At 39.0% G+C, this 14,906-nt stretch overlaps 1 protein-coding gene across 3 annotated transcripts in view; it reads right to left on the bottom strand.

Moving 5' to 3' along the window:
* Positions 1–6,827: 6,827 nt before the first annotated feature.
* PIP4K2A (phosphatidylinositol-5-phosphate 4-kinase type 2 alpha) overlaps positions 6,828–14,906 on the bottom strand; it is a 120,194-nt gene continuing 112,115 nt past the window's right edge. For all 3 annotated transcript variants that reach the window (XM_071805222.1, XM_071805221.1, XM_065831857.2), the window contains 3 exons: positions 11,864–12,107; positions 10,808–10,911; positions 6,828–9,114 (listed from right to left, as the gene is read on the bottom strand). In XM_071805222.1, coding sequence (XP_071661323.1) covers positions 9,034–9,114; positions 10,808–10,911; positions 11,864–12,107 — 429 coding nt within the window. In that variant the 3' untranslated portion in view covers positions 6,828–9,033. The remainder of the gene's footprint in view (positions 9,115–10,807; positions 10,912–11,863; positions 12,108–14,906) is intronic.

Consider the following 14,906-nt stretch of genomic DNA (forward strand, 5'->3'; position numbering starts at 1 on the left):
AAACTCACCTGGACACATTCCTGTGTAACCTCATCTAAGTGTTCCTGCTCTGGCAGGGGGATTGGACTAGATGATCTTTTGAGGTCCCTTCCAATCCCGAACTGTGATTCTGTGAAAGCTAAACCTGATTGTGACTGTAGGGAGGGCAACGCAAGGGAAGTAGATGAGACTGTTTCCTACTATACTGATTAAAAACCAAAGCAGTACACTCTGGGCTGTGAATTAGTTTGGAAAGGTAAAGTTTCAAATTGTGGAACAAACAAGAAGGGTCTAAAGCACTTATTGTGAGCAGCTTACTTAAACACAACATTAAGCAACATGGAAGGTCTGTTTAAAATAACTTTGTTAGGCAAAAAAACAACAATTAGGATTAGAAACAGTTTGCCTTAACGTCTAAAACTGATTTCCTGACTGTGACTTCACGGCAATATCTGTATTGTATGAAAAACCTAAACCCAAATATTCGTCAAAAAATCTAGAAAATATCCTGAAGTGTCTTTGTATGTGATTGCTGGCTGATTTATTTGAATTCTCTGGACCTTTCATTTTCAGGACAAGTTGTGAAATGTAGCCCTTCATTTCGGTCTGGCTCTGAAATTATGTTTACTAAGAGCTGTTAAGTCCTATTGCTGTGCAGACTCTCTTCATTAGTTGCCCCATGTAATGAGAGAACGCATGTTTGGAAACATCCTATCAGGGTAAACACATCGGTTTCTGTTCCAACCACTCCTTCCCCGCAGAGGTCTCAGATGCTGCTTGTGGGGTGTCACTCGAGTGCAGCCCCGTTTCCAATGGTAAGAGCTGTGCCTGCCCTGCTGCCCGGGGGCCCAGGGAGCGCAGGGCTTTCCGAGCAGGGTTCAGCAGGGTTTCTGTTTTGCTCACAGCTTGCGCAGAGTACAGCAACTCATTTACTCCTTGACTTGAGTTACCATGACCCTATTATTTCTACATTGGCTTCCTATAAAGGACGGATGAGTTCAAACTGGTAGTTTTGATTTTTAAAGCACTTAATAGCATAAAGCTTGGCTATGTTTGAAGATCATCTTCAGCCTCACATCCTGGGAATCTGTGGTTGGCCACAGTTCATTGCATATTGCTTCTCACCCTCTTGCTCTAAATTGGTATGTACACTCATCTTTACTGGGGTGCAACCTGCTTTGTTCCTCACCTTTTTGAAAAAGCTTCTTTTTCTTTTCAGGGGGTAATGGAATTTGATCAGTAACAACAGCTCTGTACTTCTTTCCCTCCATCTTTGAAGCCATGTTTGACAGGAATCCAATAATTGATGTCTTAGGAATCCAATAAATGCTGATTTAGTAATCTTGCTAATAAATGTATAGTTGCTCAGTGATCAGGGCCTGGTGCCTTTGGAGAGGGTCTGGATAATGAGCCCTGCTCACCCACACAGGAATGTATGGGATAGCAGCTCTTCTTTGGAGGTTTGTAAGTACAGGAACCCATTTGGGGAGAACATTTTGTGTTGCCAACATTTGTATTCTAATCTTGCAGAATAGCCACACGTTCAAAGCATAAGCCTGAAACTGTAACGTATACATGTCAAACTGGCTGGGTTCTGAGACACCAGCTGTGGTCTGCATTTTCACTGCAGCAGTAGTTGCATCTAATGGACTGGAGTGACGGCTGATGCACCATCCCCAAGGAGGCCAGTTAAAACTCTGTTTAATACCTAAAGGCTAAACTAACCTAAGCCCCAGTGCTTGAGAAGGAAAAGGCTGTTTCATAGTGGATCTTAAGAGAATGACAGTCTTTTGACATCCATCTTCTCATCTGAAACTCTTGTTTCTTTATGGATTAGCCCACCCTCTCCCTTGTCCAAATGTACTTGTGAAAAAATTACATTTTAGGCTAGACAACTTAGTACTCTGAATGAAGTCAAAAGGTGGGTTGTGTGTCTGATGAAGAGATGGGGTTAAGAAAGTGGAGCATCAGCAGGCTACGAAGTGCATGAGGCAATGTTTCTGGGTCTGTCAGAAGAAACTGCCGTCCAAATAAACAGCATTTCCTCAAACTGGTTTAGGTCACAGAAACAGCTTATTTTGATGATGAAAATGTTCCATGTGGCTATCCTCCTACTCAGAGTCTTTTCTTTATTAACACACTACACTATGATGTGAGCCTAGCAGTTTAATTATGTTTTGCATGGGTATCTCCTTGAAGCTTTTACTGCATTGCTTTCAAAGATTTTTATTTGATGGGTGCTATCATTCGGCTCTCCAGGCTCATCAGTTATTCTCTCTGCTTTGCTCCACTGCTAATCATACACCATAACACCTTTCACATTATTTCAGATGACTAGGATACTATTATAAAATGCTTTTATGGTGTTGTCAACATAATATGCCTTTCCTTCTGCATCACATTTTTACAGTCAGATTTTTCTCTGCTCCTTAAGAGAACTCCATATGGGCCCATCCTCCCTGACCCTAGGACAGTTGCAGTTAATGCTGAACCCAGGAACATGCAGCAGACACCCCCTTGCTCAGGGATGTTGTAGAGTGTGTTCTCTGGCTTCTCTTGTTTTGTTTCTCATTTATTCCTCTACGGGCCCCAGTACTGTCTCTTCCTTGCTGCTTTAGAAAAGGTTACATTTTTTGGTTGATGTCCTCCCTTTACCCTACCCTTGTTACTACAATCTGTGGTCTGTTTCATTTTCTCCATAGAAGTAAATGAATCACTTCTTACTAGTTTAGTCCTGCTTGATTCAGTTGTCTACCAAGGAAGCTATGGGCTCAATATGGATCCTCCTGTGAAGGTGAGAATTTGGAGCACAGTGGTGGGACACTGCTCAGCGGCTTATTATATGTCTACCAGATGCCATTGTTTGTGGAGGACTTGTGCAGGCAGGCAGTCATGTCACAGTGTTGGAGCAATCTTCTGCCTGCCCCACACAGATTCTTTCCATTCCCTATAAAGAGATGATCACAATAGCACAGTACAAGCTGATGTTTTAACAGCACCCCCCTCCCCAAATACAAAGTCTTTGGTGCAACCAATGTACATATAAACTTCTATCCAACACTGACTACTGAACTAAGTGGAAATACTTAAGAGTAAAGCCCTTCAAGGTAGAAAATATCTTGTCTTTGTTATGCAATTACAGAGTGCAAAGGAAGATGGGGTCCTGACCCACAGTGTAAAGTTCAATTCAGCATTATGTGCCTGGTTAAAGTAGGCACTAATTAATCAGACCTACTGGGATAGAAAGGATTCTTACGCATCGTTTGAATCCAAGGTGCTTATCCCAGGCACATCTCGAGAACACAGGACTTCCCTCTCAACCAGGATCGAACACAACTCTCTTATCCTCAGGTGATGGAAGGCAAACAATAGTTGCTGTCAGCCCAGTAACTGCAGCAAGTCCTTGTATCCGCCTTGGTACCCCAACCACACTGTAGCCAGAGGAGTGACTGAGATGTGCTTTTAACAAAATGCTTTTATGCATCCCCCTAAAAATACCTAAAACAGAAAAGAAAGTAGAGTGCCCTGACCTTGGGCTTCCTATGCAGAGGCAAGCGGATGTAGCAGAAATGGAGAAATGTAATGAGTTAAATCGCCTTGTATGCAAGTGCCAAACCTCTTCCAAACACAAGGTTCTCACAAATGCCATTTATTCCAATAGGATACACATCACTAAATGAGTCACTATGAATGAATCGGATTGAGTGGGAACGAAGTAGAAGCTCTTTAAAAACTCAAAGCATCTTGGGCAACAACTAAAATATCTGCAAATATTCAGAGCCTGGGTAAGAATGAATATATGCCATCTTGCAAAGAATATTATTTTTAATCTACCGACGACCAAATAATTATTTTGTGCCATATAACTGACAGAGATGAGACTAGAAGCTGTGAAGAGGGAATATCATTAGGAAAGCTAAGACCACGATATCATCTACTTTGGGAAAAGAGAAAAGTGATTAGTATTTTATTGCATTTAGAGCAACAACTACAGCTAAGCAGTGGTTGTGTCCTGATTTTGAAGATGCATTCTTTCCAAACAGCAATTATTGCCATTTTTTTTTTTTTCAAATTAGGTGGTAAATGGATGGCTAGGAAATTATTAAAATAGAAATCTGAAAATCCATTTATAAAATCTGACTGACAATTAAGCACCATTTTAACAAATAATTTTTTTAAACTAGGCATTACAAAAAACGGAATAGGTCATTCTGTCTAGCTTAAGCCATTTTGATTATTTTGTTAAATAAGGAAAGGGAATATTCAATTTAATATGTGCAAAAGCTAATATTTACATTGTTCAGTACAGAGGGGCACGATCACATTAAGAGAAACTGAAAGAGGAAAGAACTGTTCTCAGGGTGCACTGTAGATAGAACAAATATTAATGGGTTTAAATTGTAGTAATGTAGAGTTAGGTAATGTATTTGAAAAAATCTTTCTAATGGTACAGCTAGGGAGGCACAGGAAGGAACAGCACAGGGAAGTCATGGAACTACCCTCCCAGGAAAAGAGTAACCCAGTTCTTGCCAACGTTTATCTACAGCTGAACTGCTCTGGGATAGACTGTAATTATTTCTTCAAGTCTTTTCCAGCCCTGTTTTCTAATGCTTTAATAGCACTCTTGTTAGTGATTTTAATCTCACACAAATCGCCTCTGACACTTGAAGATGCTGCTCTCAAGCTCTTCCTCTATCATTTGTTCATGCACATTGATCTCTGGTCAGTCTCATGCAGGAGTAAAGCAGCACCATTGCCCAGAGGAGATCAAGGACAGTCCCCAGCTCTAAGCAACTTTCGCTCTTTGCTGCCGCGTTGCATTTTAAAGGGTGTGCTGAGCTCAAGAAACAATACCTGCCATAGAGAAATCTGGACAGAAAGGAAGAGATGAAACCGATTTCTCTTCTAAGTTAATTGCCTTTTTTTTTTTTTTTCCTATTACATGTATGAGAGTTTGAAAGAAACCAAGAACAGTAGATAACAGATCTAGAACAGACACTGGATAAAGGTCGCTGGGGGATGAGACCATCAGAATGCCATGATCTTCCTTGGTGCAGGGACTTGTGAACTACTATTACCTTGGAAGAGGCAAGCACATGGGAAAGAGCTGGAAATTGAGATTTTACATTTAGTTTATGCAGTTTACATAGAAAATGATTGTTTCAATTTTTTTTTTTATTTAAATGTTTCTTTTGCTGTCGTACTTTCATTAACAAGCCAATTGGATCTCCTGCCTTGGAACTATCGTCGCTGCTTTCCGGTTTTCTTCAGGTGAGAGAAAACATTTTATCAGAAAAGACATTCTTTTCCTATGCATTGTCTTAGACACACTTCTACTAAAGCCAAGGTCCTTCAGCTGCTTGCTGAAGTCAGCAATGCCTGTCAAAAACAGTGCGCCCTGTAGCAAACTCCACCAAGAGAAGCGGCAATCACCCTTATCGATGCAGAAGCAGCAGGAACGAAACACCAGCTGGGGGATACCCCTGCGTTGGGAGACTGAGATGAGCAGGATGTCCACAGGTAGCAGCAGGGCCTTGTAAACCTTAGCTCTGGAGCTGCATGAAGATGACTCAAAGTGTCAGCTAGAGAACAGGCCACTGCAGATGCAATTCCACTAAACCACCACTTCAAAAGACAGGCCTGGCCTAAAGCTTAAATGTGTGATTCTTACTGGAAAGTTAAATCTGAGCATGTCCAGAAGTCTCAGAAAAAAGGAGAAGAAGGCATAACAAATAACACTTCAGCAGCTGAAGTTTGTTGGAACAGGAGAACTGGAATAGGCTTTTAGATCTGGCACATCATGCTAGTTTTGTATTTTAGAAGCTTTCATCTTTCATTGTGAGGGAGGTGGCACTGCGAAATCACCTACAAAAACCCCATACACATCTGTATTATAAAAGCAGAGAAAGAGCTTGGTAGCCTGTTCAGAGGACATGGTGGATGTTGGAGTGGTATGCATGGAGGACCAGCCAGGGAGCTTGCTGTCCACCACAGCTAATGTCTCTATGCCACCTGAGCAGCATCGCTTGAGCACCGTGTTCATACTCACCCCTAAGCAGCTGGAGCAGCTGTGTGAAGCGCAGGCTTAGATTAATACTAGAGACATCATCAAGTGTGTAATTCAGAAGCTGCATCTCTCCCCTTCCTATCACTTTACCTACTTTTACCTAAACCATCTTCCCTGTGGAGAATGTCTACTTCACAATTCATTCTGTTATGTCTATTTTACAGGTAAAAATACTGCTGAAAAACTTACCTTGCTACATCTGTGCAACAAACTGAAAAGTGACAAATGTATTAAGAGAATTAAAAGTTAGTCAGAATAAAGACAAAAAGACTTTTCTGCCATTTGACCATGATGTGCAGTGCAGGCTGTATCATGCACTGGAAGCCCTGACAAAGCCTTGAAGTTCTGTAACAGAAAGGCCCCACCCCTTGAATTATTTGGGCTTATTCCCAAGGACTTTCAAAAAAACTGGTTTAGCGTAAAATCTTACACACATTAGCAAAGTTCTGCCAATCCTTCTATCAATTAACTTAGTGTGGACGATCTTCCTGTTTTGTAGTAATATTATATTAGGATTTAGCCCGTAGAATTGTGAACTACAAACCTCAGTGTTTGCTGTCAGAGCACAGCCTAAGCCCAAAAATCCAAAGGCTGGATGTTTCAAGCCACTCAAAGTAAGCCCGGAAGAAAGAGGGTAAAATCTAATGAAAAAGTTTTAAGTTTCTTGTGGTTTTTTTTTTTTTCCCTTTGGAATATAGGCTACACATTCATTTTAACATCCAGAATTCATCTGTAAGTGATCAAAACCATAGTTGAAACACAATAACAAAGGATGAACCTAGTAAGTCATCAAAGTGCTTTATTTTATAAAGCCTTGCTTGTGTTTGGAGTGTAATCTAAGCACTAACATATACAATGATGAGTCTTCCTTGCCCTGTCCAAATAAACAGTTTATCAGCAAGAATGAGAGACAAAACTGCTACACAGACAAAAAGAATGCATTGCTGTAAATATTTAAAATTGTCTAAAAATGTACACTTGTTGGCCGCAATTCAATATTTAGTCCATGTACCTCCTTTTTACTTCAGGGTCTCTCTGTGACCTCACACTTTAAGAAACCACAGCATGCTTCAGAAAATTAAACTTGGGACACATAGGGAGAGGACAAAAAAAAAACATCAAGCCACAGTACCAACTTATTTAAATACATACAATACAAAACTATACACATACATTACAGTGCTGCGGACATCACTAAGTGAAATGTAACAGAAAATCCTGTAGGAAAGGTTGGGGAAAGGAGAAAAAACGTTAGTGAACAGCAAGAGGGGTAGTATTGCCTTTGGCCGCCGAAGAGAGTGTAACGGGTTGCTATTGTATAGGCTCCTCTGAAGTAAACCACTATGTACGTTACGCACAGTTGCGGGCTCAACAGCACTGACGTTAGTTATGGAGAAGGCATGCTGGCACTCCTGATCCCAGTTAGAGACGATGACGGGGAGGGTTTGACTTCTTATGTTGCCTATAAAATCTAACAATTTCAATAAAGAAATTTTAAAGGCACAGCTTTAGCACAGTGTATAAGTAGATAAACTTTTAAGCGTATGTAAATTTGTCTCTTTCAAGCACGGAGTCTTTCAGGGAAAAATACAAGAAGAGAAGAAATACAATGTTGTTTAAAAAATTTAAACAATTTAAACATGATCAGCACAGTTTTAGGCAATGTACTATACAATCAAACTTGAGTAAATGGTAGGACAGGTCATTCTGATGCTAAAAGACTACCTTGGGAAAAGTCCCTCTGAAATATCCTTTCTCATTTTATTGTAAAAGAGTCTGTCGCGGAGGTGAGCGAGACATTCACTTTAGTACACTACCGCACATTACACCTTGGAAGATGACAAACATTACTTCATTTGTACTGCAAAATAACTTTACATGTAAACTCAAAAGTCAAATATTGTACACGGCTCTGAAATTCAGAAATATCCCTGCTTTCCTAATAATGTAAACAGTAAAATTCAGGGTTCATTTTTAGAGGGATAAACTATAATAAAATACCACTGTTTCAACAGTACAACACGAGCATTTAAACTTTGAATTCCCAGCAAATTGTGAGGGAATGGAATTTCTATCAGCGTGCACATCTTTCACGATGGGTGAAAGATGGAGCTACTATTGCCCAAAACTATGCGCTTCTTCAGATAAGCTTTTTTCCCACTTGTAACATTATTAGTTCTTATATTGCAAGAATATAAAACAAACGAAGACTTCAGGTAACAAAGTGAAACAAGCAAAGTTTTCCCTTAACATAAGTTTACTGTAGCAAAAACGTACACATAGCATGAGTTATGTTATCTCTTTGTATGATAAGAGACGCCGGCTCTCAGATGTCTGAGAGGCTGAACTTCCTGACGCAACGCGCTGAAGACAAAAATGGGAGAGGATTAAAACAAGAAAAAAACCCAAGGGCTAGGAGCTGAATGGGAAAAGCCTCCAGCACCAAGGGCTGTTGAAGCTGCTTTTTTAAGGAGTGCCAGTGGCAGGGTGTAACATTCGCAGTAAGGTTTTAGTTATTATCGTCATCACCATCATCATCATCATCATCACGAAGAATACTGTCATGTATCTTTTTAGTTCAAAAAATAAACTGATCCACAGTTTACAATTTCATATCAATATTGTAGATTTAACATGCATTTACTCTTCCCCACCCCCACCCCACACCTCTTTTCTCATTTATTCTGTTTCAGCTGGTAGCATCAGAGTATTACTGTCACAGTGCACTCTGAGTAAGCTGTTCTATTTACTTATTTATTTTTTTTTCCACACACAAAAGAGTCAGAAATAGCTAGAACTATGCTGGGAATATCAGGCAGCTGTTAAAGCGAGTACTCCACCCCACTTCAGTCATCTTTGCCAGCAGATGTAAACAAAGGGGTTGCTTTCTGCAAGATGAGCGCTTCTCTGAGTTCCTTTTTTTCCCTACACGTGTAGGCACTGCTGCTGTCCCCAGGTCTCATGTCTCTCCTATGTAACATGATTGGTTACGTCAAGATGTTGGCAATAAAGTCCAAGAAGCGCTTTGAATACTGTTCAGGGTTAACAGTTGAAATTTCTGCACCAGCCTATACAGAGAATTGGGAGGAGAGAGGAAAGAAGGAAGAACCAGTGTTTGATGCTTTGTCACCAAGAATCTTAATTAATATCATTTGCAATCTCAGAACCAGACATTAAAACAGAAATTGTAAAGGCCCTCAAGCAAAATCCCACTGATGTTTTTTTAGGCTTCACACAAGCACAGTTACACTCGGTACTCACCACCGTAACTGTAGAACACCCATCTTCCATTTCTGACATGTATTATCTTTACTTTCCTTACTCTTCTTTACTTTCACAGTACTTCAGTCTCCTATATAATTTCTACTGCATACTTAACCATGCTACCCACTGGTTGATCAACCGATTCCAATCTGTTCAGCAGCTGTGCCTTTGTATAGAGAAGACTGAACTATCATACTCCGGTCTGGCATGTCAATACTTGCGTACAATTGCTATTTCAGTGAAGTCACAATGTCATTCATTGTTTTATTTGAGGTTTTCAGAGCCTTAGCCACATTTTAATTTATATTTTTCCTGTTTTACAAAAGGGGAAAATCACATGCATGCAATTAATAAACAAACTTCAGTGTCAGGTGGCTCAGGATGGAGACAGCAAAGCAAAAAAAAATGGTTGTACCAAAGTAATGTTCTGTAATAAGTTCTAATCATGGTCTGCCTTAATAATCATAGTTTTTATTTACAACATATTTATATCCCTTATCTAAGCCAGAAGTGTGAGTTTTTTAAGTCTGCAGCATTCAAAGTGCATTAATAATTGCCAGATAATGGCTGCATATGGTCTGCATCAACTTTCAGCTGCTCGGAGAGCAGAGCGAGTAATGACAGCATTGTTCTAGACAGACAAAAACTACCTTCTACAGGCCTGTGCAGGGCTCAGTGCTGAGCTTTCCACAGCACTCTCTACTGTAAACTAAAGAGCCCTGAGCCCTTCAGTTACCCCCCCCTCCCCAATGCCCCGATCCTTTAGACACTTGAACAAAGGAGGGATTTGAGATTCATGAATGATTATGCTCTTTTAAAAAAGTTTATGAAATCTGAACCTTAAATCACCATAGGAGTGATAATGATAGATATAAACTGTAATTCTGGAAGACCAGGCTGCTTCACTGTGTTCTTTGGTGTCTGCTGCTAAGCAACTATTTCAGTCAAAATAAAGAAATTCATGGCAGTCAATCAGAAGCCTTCACTGAATGGTCTCTGAGTATATAATACGTACATTTTATGCTTATTTTTGCAAATAATTTTTTGTACAGTGAGCCACATTATATGCTGAAGAATTAACTTTCAACAGGCTCTACCAAATAATGAAGCTATCACTAGGGCCCTGCATCTGCAATAAGATTCATAACACCTTTCACAGTGCTGTATACTACTACAAGCGTCTGGTGAACAGCTTTGTTTGCAAGAATAAGGGCATCTCACAAACTCAGGACAAAATCCTAAAAAGATATCTCACTAAAGTTCTTTATGGATAAAAAGCTACGCATACAGCTGAAAAGGGAGCTCCACTCTCAGTATGTATGTGTAGCACTTAATCTGTACTTTGGTATTACATATTAAACTAGAAAAAAAAAGAAAAAATTATGGTCTATTTCCCCTTTCCCTCGATTTCCTGAACTGTGCTGTATCAGTGCACCAAACAACAAAAATACAGCAGCATAAATGGAATCAGAGGAAAAATCCAACCCAGATACTTACCCCATGCTTTACCGTTTTTGCAGCATGGGCGGCTTTCTTTTTTGCATCATAATGAGTAAGAATGTCAATAATGGCCATAAAGTATACTTCCTTCCTAGGTGCATCTGCAAATGGCAAATACATAGCAGTAAGAATGACTTCTGATACATCTTAATCCCGAGTCCTCCTTCTAACAAAGGAGGCTTTATAAGGCTCAATCACCAGCTAAGACAGGTCAATGTCAGTCAGAATCACAGATTTGTAAAGACCACAGCCTCAAGCTGTTCTTAATTGAGAGTTTAACTGCACTCAAATATATTGCAAAACCCCCTAAATGAGTGTAAAATAAAACACTAGCATACAGAAATAGGAATTATTGCTCACTACAAGTAATGTGGGTTTCATGTTCCTTTTTGGAAAAACTACACAGTTTTGTATGAAAGGCCATGTCAACAAACAAGATCATATTTTCTTTATCTGTATGTGTGTAAATAATAACTTTCCTGTCTTGAACAGCCACAGGTAACTAGTTATACATAGTTTTACACACTAATATCAAACCTAGTTTCAGGCTTCTTACACACTCTTTATAACAACTTTCATAGCTGGAACACAGAAATTGGGTGTGAGTGCACAAATTTTCAAAAAGCAACCAAAGAAGTGAAATACAAGTTGGAATGCTGCTTTTCTCATTCTTCCCAGACTGTTTTTAACAGTGTTATCTGTCAGGAAAAGAACAATTAGATACTAGATTTCCTGAAATGGATTAAAACACCCATGAATTAACTGAGAACTGCTGTATCTGAATAGCTAACCCAGTATACAATTTGATTGTGTCGTAGGTGAATTATTTGACGGCATCCTCACACATCACAATATTTAAGAAATATGTTCTTAGCAATGTCGAACATTACAGGTGTCTTCTGCTTTCTGCTGCATCGAAGAGCAACTCATTTCCTCTTCTACAGAGAGAACTATATTTTGCTGTTTCACTTTGCCTTTACATGTTGCAAAAACTTTAGGATTTTAATGTTAGAAGCAAAATATCTTAACATAAAAATACTTATTACTGCTTACTCTCATGGGATTTTATTCCATAAACATCAATAGCTGGATCAAATTCCCCTGGAGCCAAGGGCAGCGAGCTGTTCAGTGTGTTTCCTGGGCTGTCTGGAGGGGTTCCGATGGGATGAGTCCCATCACTTTCACCTTCCTCTTCTCCATCATTCTCTTCACACTCTACTTCTTCCTGTTCAGCCCTTTCAACATCATGAATTCCAACCAGCAAGCTGTAGTCCATGAGTTTTAACTGAGCAAGGAACTAGAAAGTGATAATAAGCAATTTATCAATATCACTGAAAAACGTAAGCTCCGCTTACAAACAGGAGAAGTTACACAAAGATGTCATCAGTGAAGAAAAACGGGCATTTCTAGGAGGGAGCAAAAGGGAGGATTAAGCAATAAAGCCAGTAGCAGAGAGATACTTGAATTTATTAAGATGTAGTAACAGGACACGGGTCACTTCCAACTTATGTTATACCAAGCTGTAAGCCACTCTCCCAAAATCCTCAGGGAAAAATGATTTTTGCTGCAGTGAAGGCCAGTGTCTGTGTGAGCCGATGACTGTCACTTCTGTCCCGTGTTTCATTTAGGGCCATTCTGGCACCGCTCAACGTCCAGAGCAGCCTCTGTGCCAGCAGGCGTGCTACAATCTGCTGCTAATTCTGGCCCCTCACTCCCTTTTAAGCCTTTCTAAAGAATGATGAAAAAGTGTTTAAATATTCTTGCAGTGGAAAGTAGTGAAGTTTTACACCATGAAGACATGAAATGATGCTATATTCTCTTCATAGTGACAGGCTCAAAATTCAAATCACGTAAGCAAAACATGAATGTGAATGAAAGGGTGGTTTTGAATAAAGGTTTAGGATAGGAATTTTTAGAAAACGGAAAGATGAGTACACTTTATGTATAGACAAAGTGTTGTTTTAGTTGAATGGAACAGGACAAGGCAGGGAGTTAAGAGAGGAGGATGGAAATAAGGAAGGTCTAAAAGCAGGAAGATGAGATAAACATTTCAAAGGGGTGAGGGATGAGCAGGGCAGAGCTGTGTTGCAGCCTAAAAGCAATACTGCCATTTTGCACTTGTGGAGCCCTTGCTCACGGTATGCAGAAAAACAGGCTGAAAATACAAACAGTTTTCAGCTTTTAGAAACTCCAAATGGTTATAAAAAGGAGGTTAGAGGAGATCAGAGAAGAAGGGATTTAAGCCAGGCTTTGGAATAGTGATAGTGATGAAAGAAATGAGTACAAAACGCTAGGAAATGAGAAACTACAGTTTGTCAAAATCCTGATTCTGAGAAAAGAGAAGAATCAGACATAACAAAGCGACTGTAAATTCAAGTGTTAGAAGAAATATTGTGAGATTTAGAAGTGGTTTTAAGGGGAGAGAAGAAATAGTTTTTTAATAATTTCAATATAATAAAGCAAATTACTCTTCACAAGCCTAGAGATCTAAGTTTGAAGAGACGATGTACAACAATATTCAAGAAGAACAGATGAGACTGGCCAAAAGCCACGGAGTGGAAGGACTCCATGCATATCATTAGGTATTTGATAAATACTGAGAGAGGCAGAAGAAAAATCTACCAATAATCATACAAAAAAGCATGAAAGAGAACAGACTTTTTGGGAAAAAGAGTGAACTACAAATTAAGGGAGAACGGCTCTTGGGAAAAAGGTGTGCTGCTGCTGACAGCAAAAAGACTTAGGGAGATCAGCACAAGGAAAAGATCATCTGATTTAAAATGGAAAAAATATCCTTATGTACTTCTTCTCATGACACTTTCAGTGGACTGAGGAGGCAGGAAAATGGACAAGAGGATATCAAATCAGCAGGAATTGGTATTTGTTTGAACACAGAAAGGGGACATCGGACTTGATCATGAGAGAAATATAGAAACAGAACTCACTTAATGACAAACAAGAACACATATAAAGTCATGTAGTTTAGAATACTACTCCATAATATGCTTAGCTATAAATACTGTGTGATAAGATAATCATATGCTACATGCGCATTTCTTTCAATTGTAGTGAAACGTGAGTGTTTACACATTGGATACAAAGTGTGTACTACCAGTTACATAACAAGGGCAGAACCACCCATAAAACAAGGTTAAAGAACACCTCGGCATTGTTACGATCAGGTGCCAGATCACTTCACACTAGTGGTTTACATGGATATTTATCAGAATAATGCTCTGTGTAAATTTCAAAACCATAAAAAAAATAGCCTCTCAGGACATGAGAATCTCTCATCATATTTAAAGTCCAGTAAATGATGTAGGAGTTTGCAAACAGCCCACTTTCTGGTAATAAAGTATCTTCCACATTCCTTGCACACATTTAAGATATTGTCTGCAATCTACTTAAAAGTGTTAGTCAACAACAGCAGCACATGTTAATAGAGCACAAAACTTAAATCCAAATAAACTCATCTCTAGAGCTGTGTGATAGAGTAGTTTCCCAGCAAATATTTTAAATATAAAATAAACAGAGATAGATATTTCACAAAATATTTATGTTTCCATAGTTATCATCACCATAATTTTCTAATTGTTACTATTATAGGAAATTAGATTTCCTCAAAAGGAAATTATTGGGTAAATTTTAAAGTTACAGCATTTTGTTTTGTGCAACTAATGAGATATAGATCTGAAGAAGTCAATTCACAGAGCCATTTTGATACAAATAGCTGAAAAACCTGGTACCCTCTGATTCTAAGTCACAGACATATTTTGCTATGAGGTCTCTCAACAAGGAAAACAGATTTATGCCTTGAGTATTAGGGTTGCAAAATATTGTGTTTAGTGACAATATTTTCAATTATGGAAACTAAAGTCAAGCTGTGTGAACTAGTTAGCCTCATATTTTTCTTTTATTTGCAGAACTAAATCAGTTATAATAAAATACTACATTAAATTCATGTATTAACATTTTTCTATGAAGTATTCACTATATTCAGACGATTACAAATTTATATGAAAGACTACATTAAGATAATGAGTCTAACTGCTATATACAAATTACACTCTACTCATGCAATCCTGAGGATGATTTG

The sequence above is a fragment of the Patagioenas fasciata genome, chromosome 2 (genome assembly GCF_037038585.1).
Source record: "Patagioenas fasciata isolate bPatFas1 chromosome 2, bPatFas1.hap1, whole genome shotgun sequence".
In the NCBI taxonomy this organism is placed as follows: Eukaryota; Metazoa; Chordata; class Aves; order Columbiformes; family Columbidae; genus Patagioenas; species Patagioenas fasciata.